The sequence below is a fragment of the Musca domestica genome, unplaced genomic scaffold, assembly GCF_030504385.1.
Source record: "Musca domestica strain aabys unplaced genomic scaffold, Musca_domestica.polishedcontigs.V.1.1 148, whole genome shotgun sequence".
NCBI classification, from domain to species: Eukaryota; Metazoa; Arthropoda; class Insecta; order Diptera; family Muscidae; genus Musca; species Musca domestica.
Genome location: NW_026712204.1, coordinates 57,973 through 71,184, shown reverse-complemented (window position 1 = coordinate 71,184; position 13,212 = coordinate 57,973). Strand labels below are relative to the sequence as shown.

At 38.4% G+C, this 13,212-nt stretch overlaps 1 protein-coding gene across 1 annotated transcript; it reads left to right on the top strand.

Annotated features, from left to right (window-relative positions):
- Window positions 1-5,248: 5,248 nt before the first annotated feature.
- On the top strand, window positions 5,249-12,829 carry LOC131801195 (membrane-bound alkaline phosphatase-like). The gene is made up of 2 exons (XM_059119427.1): window positions 5,249-6,519; window positions 12,445-12,829. The coding sequence occupies exons 1-2, from the start codon at window positions 5,299-5,301 to the stop codon at window positions 12,778-12,780; spliced, it is 1,557 nt and encodes a 518-aa protein (XP_058975410.1). The 5' UTR covers window positions 5,249-5,298; the 3' UTR covers window positions 12,781-12,829.
- The last annotated feature ends 383 nt before the right edge of the window (window positions 12,830-13,212 follow it).

The following is a 13,212-nucleotide window of genomic DNA, read 5'->3' as shown; positions in this document are numbered from 1 at the left end:
GGATTTGAAGCTGTTTTAAACTTTTAAACAAAATAAAATGTAAATCGCGAAAAAAGCCAAAACGAAAATCGATTACCAAAAAACTTTTTCGGAATCTTTACTGCAAGTAAAAGTCGAATTCGAACCTGATTTTTTAAAAAATTGGAAGTGGAACATAATTGGAAGTGGAGCAGGTCAAAAGTAAAGGACGGATTTGAAGTTGTTTTAAACTTCCCAACCGATGTATGATGTAAATCGTGGAAAAAAGAAAACGAAAATCGATAAGTAAGTAAAAGTCGTGCGAGTAAAAGTCGAATTCGATTTCCAGATTTGTATATACCAAATTGTCGAATAGTTGAAAGTGGAGCAGGTCAAAAGTAAAGGACGGATTTGAAGCTGTTTTTAACATCTAACCGAAGTATGATGTAAATCGTGAAAAAAAAAACAAAAACGAATTAGATTACCAAAAAAGACGAATTCGATTTCCAGATTTGTATATACCAAATTGTCGAATAATTGAAAGTGGAGCAGGTCACAAGTAAAGGGCGGAAGTGAAGCTATTTTAAACTTCTAACCGAAATATGATGTAAATCATGAAAAAAAAAAAAAAAATAATAGGAGATCAACTATCAGAAAACGTTTTCGGGATCTTTACTGCAAGTAAAAGTCGAATTCTATCCCAATTTTTGAAATAATTGAAAGTGGAGCAGATCAAAAGTAAAGAACGGATTTGCAGATTTTTTGAAATTCTAACCCATATACGATTAAAATCGTGAAAAAAAGACATCGAAAATGAATTACCAGAAAAACGTCTTTAGAATGTCTACTGCAAGTAAAAGTCGAATTCGATTTCCAGATTTGTATATACCAAATTGTCGAATAATTGAATGTGAAGCAGGTCAAAAGTAAAGGAGAAATTTGAAGCTGTTTTAAACTTCTAAACGAAATTTGATGTAAATCGTGAAAAAAAAAACGAAATTCGATTATCAAAAAACGTTTTCGGATTCTTTACTGCAAGTAAAAGTCGAATTCGATACCGATTTTTTAAATAATTGAAAATTGAAAATACGTCTTGGCGATCTTTAGTTCAAGTAAAAGTCGAATTTTGAACAAAACAATATCGAAAATCGATATTTACTGCAAGTAAAAGTCGAATTCGAACCTGATTTTTAAATAATTGGAAGTGGAGCAGGTCAAAAGTAAAGGATGGAGTTGAAGCTGTTTTAAACTTCCCAACCGAAGTATGATGTAAATTGTGGAAAAAAAGAGAATCGAGAATCGATCGATCGATCGATCGATCGTAAGTAAAAATCGTGCAAGCAAAAGTCGAATTCGATTTACAGATTTTGAAATACCAAATTGTCGAATAATTGTAAGTGGAGCAGGTCAAAAGTAAAGGACGGATTTGAAGCTGTTTTAAACTTCTAAACGAAATATTACATCATATCGATGGAAAAAAATCGAAAACGAAAATCGATTACCAAAAAACGTTGTCGGGATCTTTACTGCAAGTAAAAGTCGAATTATATTCCGATTTTTGAAATAATTGAAAGTGGAGCAGATCGAACGTAAAGAACGGATTTGAAGATGTTTTGAAATTTTAACAGAAATACGATTAAAATCGTGAAAAAAAAACAAAATCGAAAATCAATTACGAAAAAACGTCTTTGGGATCTTTACTACAAGTAAAAGTCGAATTCGATATTAAAAGTCGAGCGAAGTTTCCAATAAAAATCGCAAAATCGAATATAAAAATTATTTTTTGTGACTGTATACTGTGACTATAACAGAAAATCGACATTGGCTTCGACTTGCAGACATTTGAATAAAAAATGGAGTCGAGTTACACTTCCCTTGTTAGGGAGAAAATGAATTCAAATGCAAGGCATCATTTAAGGCACAGGATTGATATGTGGCCTAATAAATAACAGCAAAATCAAAAGAGGAAATATAATTTAGGGAATTTAGACTTCGTCTTCGACTCCTAAACAATTGAATACCAAATGTCAATGAATTGAAAGTAGTGTTGTAAATGTGGCAAATGTAAGGCATACTTTCAGGAGCCGATCAGAAAGAGGGAGAGGCTTATTATTCAAATGGTTTGTTCCAGAACTGAAAGAATGTATAAGTTTTTAGTACGATAACCGACTTTCCATTTATGATATCGAAAAAAAAACTCCAAAATTAGTAGATTCTAGCAGGTTCTGGAACAGAGCAAAAATGTTGAGTCTCTATGGGGAAGGTTCCGAAAGAGTAGGACAATATTGCCCATTTCGTATCTGAGCTTAGTCCAATTGAAATACTACAACTTGCCAGATTTGGAGGATTTTCTTGCATTCTAAGAGGGCTTTGCCCTGTTGACCCCTTTTTTGGTGTAGGTTCCAGAAGTAAGCCGATATATCCCACCTTTACAGCAGACCTTTTGTTAGTAAAAATATTGGGATTTTTTAAATTTGAAGAGAATTAAATGCTTATTTCGCAATTTTTGATCTTCTTGATTCTTCAAATTTTTGACCCGTTGTGGGGGAGGTACCGGAAGGAGTGGTCTGATAGACATATTTGGATGTGAGAAATTCGAAGATAATCTGACATTATTTCACATTTTATAGGGGTTATAATTATTCCAAATTTGTATCTTTTGTGGCAGAGATACTTGATGGAGTGAGCCTATATTGCCCATTTTCCCACCTAACCCTGCAGAGGCAAAAATATTAAGATTTGTAAAATTTGAGGAAAATTGAATGATCCTTTCTTGATCCATGCGCTGTAAATTATTTTCTTAGATATTTTTCTTTTGTGGGGTAGGTACCAGAAGGAGTGGCTCGATATTGCGGATCTCCCAACTCGATTTAAGTTTGACAATAATATTACTATGTAGTAAGTTTGGATCATATTGGATACTCCCATCGAAAGACAGACAGACAGACAGACGGACAGACAGTCGGGCAGACAGTTGGACACCCCTAGATCGAACTCCAAATGTCTTTAAACCGATTTGGTACAAAGAGGCCTAGGGTTGTAACCAACTCTACTGAAAATTCGATGAAGCACGTTTTAGCCGTATCAAATGATCTGTACCCTCTGTAGCCACATGGCAGAGGGTATAAAAAACTAAAAGAGTGCTCGGCAGTACCTCTCGATTTTAAGCGAATTTTGCTAAGTCGAGCAGCCTTCTATGCATTCTTCTATGTTTATACCCTCATAATGTTATGCTGATCAGGAATATGTTTACTTTTTGTTGTCACCGACAAATATTTTAAGGTATTGCAAACAGAATCGGAAATTTAATATATCTTCCATTGTATAGTGGAGGTTATACAAATATTTTGTATTTGTTCGAAGGAGGGGAGAAGAGGTGAAAGAAATAAGAAAAATACACATACATAGAAATACAACAACGGTATAACAAAAAAACTAAAAGGGTGCTCGGCGGGAGTAGTCTCGGCTCGATGTTTGAGCGAATTTTGCTCCCACTCCAAAACGAGGCAAATTTACTCATTCATATTCGAGGAACATATGCTCACTCATATTCGAGCAACATCGAATAACTGAGTTTGCTCGCTTTTGATCGAATTTTGCTCCTCTTTGAAACTCACATTCCAGCGACATTAAAATATTAGCTCGATTTTCTTCTGCTCCCTGGAGCGCACTCGCTCGAATTCGTCTTAGTTTCACTCTTTGAAAAAAATCGAGTGAATATTTTGAAGGCCTGGGTTAATGAGTACTTATCCCCAGTTAAGAAAAATTTTTATTAAAAATTCAAGGCATACTTTGAGGGGTAGGTCAGGGGGGAAGTGGGGAAAGGGGAGGTGATATTGTACTTTTTCTGACACATACAAAGAAATATAGCCACGGTATAACAAAAAAAAAAAAAAAAAAAATTAAAATAGAGATCGGCAGGAGTACAATCTGCTCGAATTTGGACGAAATTTGCTCGCTGTCTAAAACGAGGGATATATGCTCACTCATATTCGAGCGACATCCAAAAATTGAGTTTTCTCGATTCTAAGCTAAGGAAAATATGTCATTTTTATATTCGAGGAAAATGTGCCCACTCATATTCAAGCGACGTCGAGTTATTGAGTTTGCACGATTTTTTTTCTGCTCCTCTCGAATTCGAGTACATTTCATTCTTTGAAAAAATTCGATCGGATTTTTTTGATTTCTAGTTAAGTAAAACTTTTATTCAAATTCAAGGCATACTTCGAGGAAAATATGCCCCCACATATTCGAGCGACATCGAAATATTGAGTTTGCTCGATTTTTTTTTCTGCTCCCATCAGAAAACTTACTTGAATTCGAATAAATTTCACTCTTTGAAAAAAATCGATCAAGTTTTTCGAAGAGCTCTTTTAATTAGTACACATTTCTAGTTAAGTACAACTTTTATTCAAATGCAAGGCATACTTTGACACATACACATACATTGAAGTACAACAACGGCATAACAAAAGAAAACTAAGAGAGTGCTCGGCCGGAGCAGAATCGGCTCGATTTTGAGCGCATTTTGCTCCCACTCCAAAAAGAGGATAACATGCTCATTCGCATTCGAGAAAAATATGCTCACTCATATTCGAGCGACTTCGAAAAATTAAGTTTTCTCGATTTTTCGATTCTGCTCCCAGGAGAGAACATGCTCGAATTGGAGTAAATTTCACTCTTAGAAGAAATTCGAGCGATTTTTTTTAGTATCTATCCCTAGATGAACCTTCATTCAAATGCAATGCATACTTTGAGGAGCAGTTCTAAAGTGAACGACTGATATGTGGGTATGGTAAATAATCGCAAAAGTTACGATGAAAATTCAATTTTGCTATTTTTATTTTGAAGGAAGTCGACTTCGCCTTCTTCTCCGACTTTTAGACTTTTGAATACCAAATGTCCGATGTGACGTGTGTGGTGAGTTTTAGGTAATGCTGTTAGGAAAATTATTTTTTGAATTATCTTTATCCGATTGGTAGTTCTTTTTTATACCCAACTCTAAGATTCCTTTGCGGATAAGGTCATGTGTCCCCTTTCTTGGAATTTTTGACCTACGTCACTACCATTTTGAAATCTACCACCAATTTCATTGTCACAAACTTGACACAAATAATCATTAAGTGAAGCTAACATTTTCGAAAACGAACTGACCACAGATAAGCCAAAAAAAAAAAAAAAACGAAAATTTCAAGCATCAGCCACTAAGCGAGAGAGGCCAAGATAAGATAGGCCGGCCGCTTAATGGGAATGGTATAAAATGTTAAGCAATTAAATAAAACCCATTTAGTTGAGTGTCAAATTTCGATTAAATAGCTGGCATAGAGCTCAGAGGATAATATGAAGAGGACAGCAGTGGTACTTGTATCCCTGCTCCTTGCTGTGGCCGGGACCGGGGCCATCAAGGATCCGGATCATCCCAACTTTCCGGCGCCAAGAACTTACACCATGGCCACCGAGGAGGCAGATACCCAATTTTGGGTGGACAAGGCCCAGAATATTTTGGCCCATAAACTGCAGACCTATAATCAGCTGAATACGAAGAGAGCCAAAAATATTATTCTCTTTCTGGGTGATGGCATGTCCATTCACACGGTGACGGCCACCAGAGATTTTATGGGAGACAGCAGCATGCAGGTGTCGTTTGAGAAGTTCCCCTTCACCGGCTTGTCGAAAACCTATGCGGTGAACAAACGTACCCCAGATTCGGCCACTACCGCCACGGCCTATTTGAGTGGTGTCAAGGGGAATTATGGCACCATAGGTGTCAATGCCCAGGTTCCAAAATATGATTGTTTCAAGGCCAACGATACCTCGACTCACACCGAAAGTTTGGCCAAGTGGGCACAGGATGCTGGCAAATGGGCTGGTCTGGTTACAACGGCCCGTGTGACCCATGCCTCTCCAGCCGGAGTTTATGCCCACACTGCTTCCCGTAGCTGGGAATATGATGGAGAAATTGTTAAGGATAAATGCAGTCCTGAAATCAATGTGGACATTGCCCGTCAATTGGTCGAATGGCCTGTGGGCAAGGAGTTACGTGTGGTGATGGGTGGTGGTCGTCGCAATTTCCGTGACAAGACCATGAATGATGAGGAAGGCATAAAGGGTTATCGCAGCGACAAACGTGATCTGATCCGGGAATGGTTGGACAACAAGCGGAGCGAAAATAAGTCGGCGCAATATGTCTGGTCGAAAAAGGGTTTGGAAATGGTGGACATTAGCAAAACCGAATATCTTTTGGGTTTGTTTAGTGATTCGCATTGCCCCTATCATGGGGATTTGAAGAGAGATCGTTTGGAGAACAGTGATCCATCGCTTAGCCTTATGACCCAAAAGGCCATTGAGCTGTTGAGGAAAAATGACAAGGGCTATTTTCTGTTTGTGGAGGGTGCCCGCATTGATATGGCCCATCATAGTTCTAAGGCCCATAAGTCTCTGGAGGATACTGAGGAATTTTCGAGGGCCATTGAGCTGGCACGCAATATGACCAGTGAGGAGGATACTCTGATTGTGGTGACATCGGATCATTCGCATACCATGTCATTGAATGGATATCCGGTAAGTTGAGTTTTTTTTTTCGAATTTCTTATGATTTTGGAGATTTTTAGCTACAGGGGTTTTTTATGCCCTCAGCCATATGCCTAGAGAGGGTATATATCATTTGATACGGCCAAAATGTGCCTCATCCAAAAAAAAGGTTTTAGACTTTAGGTCTCTTTGGACCAAATCCGAATTAGGACGTTTGGAGTCGATCTAGGGGTGTCCAACCGTCCGCCTGTCTGTCTTTAATGGTGAGCCGATAACTCTAGAAGGTAGTTTGCGATTTGATCCAAACTTGGTATTTTGTAATATATTTTTCAAACTTAGATCGAAGTCGGAGATGGGCAACATCGGTCCACTCCTTCTGGTACCTCCCCCACAAATGGTTCAAAATTCAAAAAAAAAAAAAAAAAAAAAAAAATACTTCACAGAATTAGAAAGAATGATCCATGATTTTGGAGATTTTTAGCTACAGGGGATTTTTATGCCCTCAGCCATATGCCTAGAGAGGGTATATATCATTTGATACGGCCAAAATGTGCCTCATCCAAAAAAAAGGTTTTAGACTTTAGGTCTCTTTGGACCAAATCCGAATTAGGACGTTTGGAGTCGATCTAGGGGTGTCCAACCGTCCGCCTGTCTGTCTTTAATGGTGAGCCGATAACTCTAGAAGGTAGTTTGCGATTTGATCCAAACTTGGTATTTTGTAATATATTTTTCAAACTTAGATCGAAGTCGGAGATGGGCAACATCGGTCCACTCCTTCTGGTACCTCCCCCACAAATGGTTCAAAATTCAAAAAAAAAAAAAAAAAAAAAAAAATACTTCACAGAATTAGAAAGAATGATCCATGATTTTGGAGATTTTTAGCTACAGGGGTTTTTTATGCCCTCAGCCATATGCCTAGAGAGGGTATATATCATTTGATACGGCCAAAATGTGCCTCATCCAAAAAAAAGGTTTTAGACTTTAGGTCTCTTTGGACCAAATCCGAATTAGGACGTTTGGAGTCGATCTAGGGGTGTCCAACCGTCCGCCTGTCTGTCTTTAATGGTGAGCCGATAACTCTAGAAGGTAGTTTGCGATTTGATCCAAACTTGGTATTTTGTAATATATTTTTCAAACTTAGATCGAAGTCGGAGATGGGCAACATCGGTCCACTCCTTCTGGTACCTCCCCCACAAATGGTTCAAAATTCAAAAAAAAAAAAAAAAAAAAAAATACTTCACAGAATTAGAAAGAATGATCCATGATTTTGGAGATTTTTAGCTACAGGGGATTTTTATGCCCTCAGCCATATGCCTAGAGAGGGTATATATCATTTGATACGGCCAAAATGTGCCTCATCCAAAAAAAAGGTTTTAGACTTTAGGTCTCTTTGGACCAAATCCGAATTAGGACGTTTGGAGTCGATCTAGGGGTGTCCAACCGTCCGCCTGTCTGTCTTTAATGGTGAGCCGATAACTCTAGAAGGTAGTTTGCGATTTGATCCAAACTTGGTATTTTGTAATATATTTTTCAAACTTAGATCGAAGTCGGAGATGGGCAACATCGGTCCACTCCTTCTGGTACCTCCCCCACAAATGGTTCAAAATTCAAAAAAAAAAAAAAAAAAAAAATACTTCACAGAATTAGAAAGAATGATCCATGATTTTGGAGATTTTTAGCTACAGGGGTTTTTTATGCCCTCAGCCATATGCCTAGAGAGGGTATATATCATTTGATACGGCCAAAATGTGCCTCATCCAAAAAAAGGTTTTAGACTTTAGGTCTCTTTGGACCAAATCCGAATTAGGACGTTTGGAGTCGATCTAGGGGTGTCCAACCGTCCGCCTGTCTGTCTTTAATGGTGAGCCGATAACTCTAGAAGGTAGTTTGCGATTTGATCCAAACTTGGTATTTTGTAATATATTTTTCAAACTTAGATCGAAGTCGGAGATGGGCAACATCGGTCCACTCCTTCTGGTACCTCCCCCACAAATGGTTCAAAATTCAAAAAAAAAAAAAAAAAATACTTCACAGAATTAGAAAGAATGATCCAATTTGGTTCAGATTTTACAAATCTTAATATTTCTGTCTATGCAGAGTCAGGTGCAAAAATGGAAAATATCGGTCCACTCCATCAAGTACCTCCCCCACAAAGGGTCAAAATTTTGATTAATTATTATATTTATAAAATGTGAAGCAAATATCAATGTATCTATCAACACAATATCTGCTATAAAGATGGGATATATCGGACCATTCCTTCTGGTACCTCCCCCACAGAGGGTCAAAATTTTGAATAACCGAAACGCTCATAAAATGTGACATAAGCATCCGATACCTTTTAAACTCGGCACGTCTCAATATTTTCAACAACACAAGATCAACTATAAAGATGGCGGAGATCGGACCACTCCTTCTGGTACCTCCCTCACAAAGGGTCAAAATTTTGAATAACCGAAACGCTCATAAAATGTGACATAAGCATCCGATACCTTTTAAACTCGGCACGTCTCAATATTTTCAACAACACAAGATCAACTATAAAGATGGCGGAGATCGGACCACTCCTTCTGGTACCTCCCCCACAAAGGGTCAAAATTTTGAATAAGCGAATAGTTCATAAAATGCGAGAAGAGAGTTCGATTCCTTTTAAACTCGGCACATACCAATATTTCTATCTGCACATGAATTGTTATAAAGATGGTGGAGATCGGACCACTCCTTCTGGTACCTCCCCCACAAAGGGTCAATATTTTAAATAACGGAAACGCTAATAAAATCCGTCATAAATATCCGATTCCTTTCAAACTTGGCACATATCAATATTTCCATCAACACTAGATCTGCTATAAAGATGGTTGGGATCGGACCACTCCTTCTGGTACCTACCCCTCAAAGGGTCAAAATTTTGAATATCCATGAAACTCATAAAACGCGAAATTAATATCCGATTCCACCCAAACTCGGCACATATCAAAATTTCCATTATTGAAATATATTTTATAAGTATGGGATATATCGGACCACTCCTTCTGGTACCTCCCCAAAAAAGGGTCAAAATTTTGAATAACCGAAACGGTCATTAAATGCGATATAAGCATCCGATCCCTTTCAAACTCGGCACATCTCATTTTTTCTATCAACACAAGACCTGCTATAAATATGGTAGGAATCGGACCATTTCTTCTGGTACCTCCCCCACAAAGGGTCAACATTTTGAATAACCGAAACGATCATAAATTGCGAGATAAGTATCCGATACCTATCAAACTCGGCCCATATCAATATTTTTATCAACGCAAGATCTCTTGTAAAAATGGTAGATATCGGTCCACTCCTTCTGGTACCTCCCCCACAAAGGGTCAAAATTTTGAATAACAGAAACGGTCATAAAATGCGAGATATGTATCCGATTCTTTTTAAACTTGGCAGATCTCAATATTTTCTTCAACTAAAGACCTGTTATAAAGATGGTGGAGATCGGACCCCTCCTTCTGGTACCTCCCCCACAAAGGGTCAAAATTTTGAATAACCGAAACGCTCAAAAAATGCGAGATAAGTATCCGACTCCTATCAAACTCGGCACATATCAATATTTCTATCAGCACAAGATTTGTTATAAAGATGGTGGAGATCGGACCACTCCTTCTGGTACCTCCCCTACAGAGGGTCAAATTTTTGAATATCCGAAACGCTCATAAATTACGAGATAAGTATCCGATTCTCTTCAAACTCTGCACATATCAATATTTCTATAAACACAAGATCTGATATAAAGATGGTGGGGATCGGACGACTCCTTCTGGTACTTCCCCCACAAAGGGTCAAAATTTTGCAGAACCGAAACTCTGATAAAATGCGATATAAGCATCCGACTCCTTTCAAATTCGGCACATCTCAATATTTCTATCAACGCCAGACCTGCTACAAAAATATGGTAGGGATCGGACCACTCCTTCTGGTACCTACCCCACAAAGGGTCAAAATTTTGAATAACAGAAACGGTCATAAAATGCGAGATATGTATCCGATTCTTTTTAAACTTGGCAGATCTCAATATTTTCTTCAACTAAAGACCTGTTATAAAGATGGTGGAGATCGGACCCCTCCTTCTGGTACCTCCCCCACAAAGGGTCAAAATTTTGAATAACCGAAACGCTCAAAAAATGCGAGATAAGTATCCGACTCCTATCAAACTCGGCACATATCAATATTTCTATCAGCACAAGATTTGTTATAAAGATGGTGGAGATCGGACCACTCCTTCTGGTACCTCCCCCACAGAGGGTCAAATTTTTGAATATCCGAAACGCTCATAAATTACGAGATAAGTATCCGATTCTTTTCAAACTCTGCACATATCAATATTTCTATAAACACAAGATCTGATATAAAGATGGTGGGGATCGGACTACTCCTTCTGGTACTTCCCCCACAAAGGGTCAAAATTTTGCAGAACCGAAACTCTGATAAAATGCGATATAAGCATCCGACTCCTTTCAAATTCGGCACATCTCAATATTTCTATCAACGCCAGACCTGCTACAAAAATATGGTAGGGATCGGACCACTCCTTCTGGTACCTACCCCACAAAGGGTCAAAATTTTGAATAACCGAAACGCTCATAAAATGCGAAATATGTCCCCGATTCCTTTCAAACGTAACGCACATATCAATATTTCTATCAGCACAAGATTTGTTATAAAGATGGTGGAGATCGGACCCCTACTTCTGGTATCTCCCCTACAAAGGGTCAAAATTTTGAATAACCGAAACGCTCATAAAATGCGACATAATAATCCGATTGCTTTCTAACTCGGCACATCTCATTATATCCATCAACACAAGATCTTCTATAACGATGGTGGAGATCGGACCACTACTTCTCGTAACTCCCCCACAAAGGGTCAAAATTTTGAATAACCGAAACGCTCATAAAATGCGACATAATAATCCGATTCCCTTCAAACTCGGCACATCGCAATATGTCTACCAGCACAAGATATCCTATAAAGATGGTGGAGATCGGACCACTACTTCTGGCACCTCCCCCACAAAGGGTCAATATTTTGAATAACCGAAACGCTCATAAAATCCGATATAAGCATCCGATTGCTTTCAAACTCGGCATCTCTCAATATTTCTATCAACACAAGATCTGCTATAAATATGGGAGAGATCGGACCATTCCTTCTGGTACCTCCCCCAGAAAGGGTCAAAATTTTGAATAACCGAAACGCTCATAAAATGCGAGATAAGTATCCGATACCTTTCAAACTCAGCACATATCAATATTTCCATCAACGACAGATATTTTATAAAGATGGAATATATCGGACCACTCCTTCTGGTACCTCCCCCACAAAGGGTCAAAATTTTGAATAACCGAAATGCTCATAAAACGCGAAATTAATATCCCATTCCATTCAGACTTGTTACATCTCAATATATCCGTCAACAAAAGATCAGTTATAATGATGGTAGGGATCGGACCATTCCTCCTGGTACCTCCCCCACAAAGGGTCAAAATTTTGAACAACCGAAACGCTCATAAAATGCGATATAAGCATGCGATTCTCTTCAAAATAGGCACATCTCCATATTATTATAAACACAAGATCTGTTATGAAAATTGGATATATCGATCCACTCCTTGTGGTACCTCCCCCACAAAGGGTCAAAGTTTTGAATAACCGAAATGCTTATAAAATCCAAAATAAGCATCCGGTTCTCTTAACATTTCACACATCTCCTTATTTCTACTAACAAAAGGTCTCTTGTGAAAATGGTAGATATCGGCCCACTCCTTCTGGTACCTCCCTCACACAGTGGTCAAAATTTTGAATAATTATAATTTATTATTTAAAAGGCCTACAGTCCAAAATCTCAAACATTTCTTTGATGAAAAAAATCTGATCCTCATTTTTTTTGTTCTTTGCTCTTTCTCTTTTCAGTATCGCCGCCAAAACATTTTCGATTTTGCTCCCAGCTTAGCCGCAGACAAACTGCCCTACACCATACTCTCCTATGCCAATGGACCGGGTTACTCGAAAACCTTTTCCTCGAAGACGGGACGACGCGATCTGCGACAATATGATACCCAGGATGCAGAATATCGTTTTATGGCCACAGTTCCCATGGGTTCGGAGACGCATGGTGCCGAAGATGTGGGTGTCTTCGCGTCTGGGCCCATGGCCCATTATTTTAGTGGCAACTATGAGCAGAGCAATATACCCGCTGTTATGGCCCACATTGCCAATATTGGTCCCTTTGCCGATGATAAACTTTAATCCATCTTTTCATTGTCTAACCTTTTAATCTCACCCTGAGTCACTACAAATGATCCTAAACAAATAAATGCCGTTAGAGAGAAGTGTTTAGCATGGAATATTTTATTTACCAAGGACTTGATGACTGGCACTACTACTTGATGGTGAAAAACTACGAAAAGGGGTGGGGGAGGATGGCTTGGAATCCTTTGTGGTTTTATTTGTTTTTGCGGGCGGCTTCTGTCTGAGTGTGTGTGTGCATATTTTCTTATCATTGTTTGTTTTTTTTTTGTTTTATTGTTGTTATTATTATTGTTGTTGTTGTTGCTAGTGTATTTGAAAATGTGTCAGAATTATATTTACCTTTTTCGGTTTTGTGATACGTTCACAAGTCAAGTCAATGGCATGTTATACGAGGATAATACAGGATTTTGCTGCTGGAGGCGTGTTCCC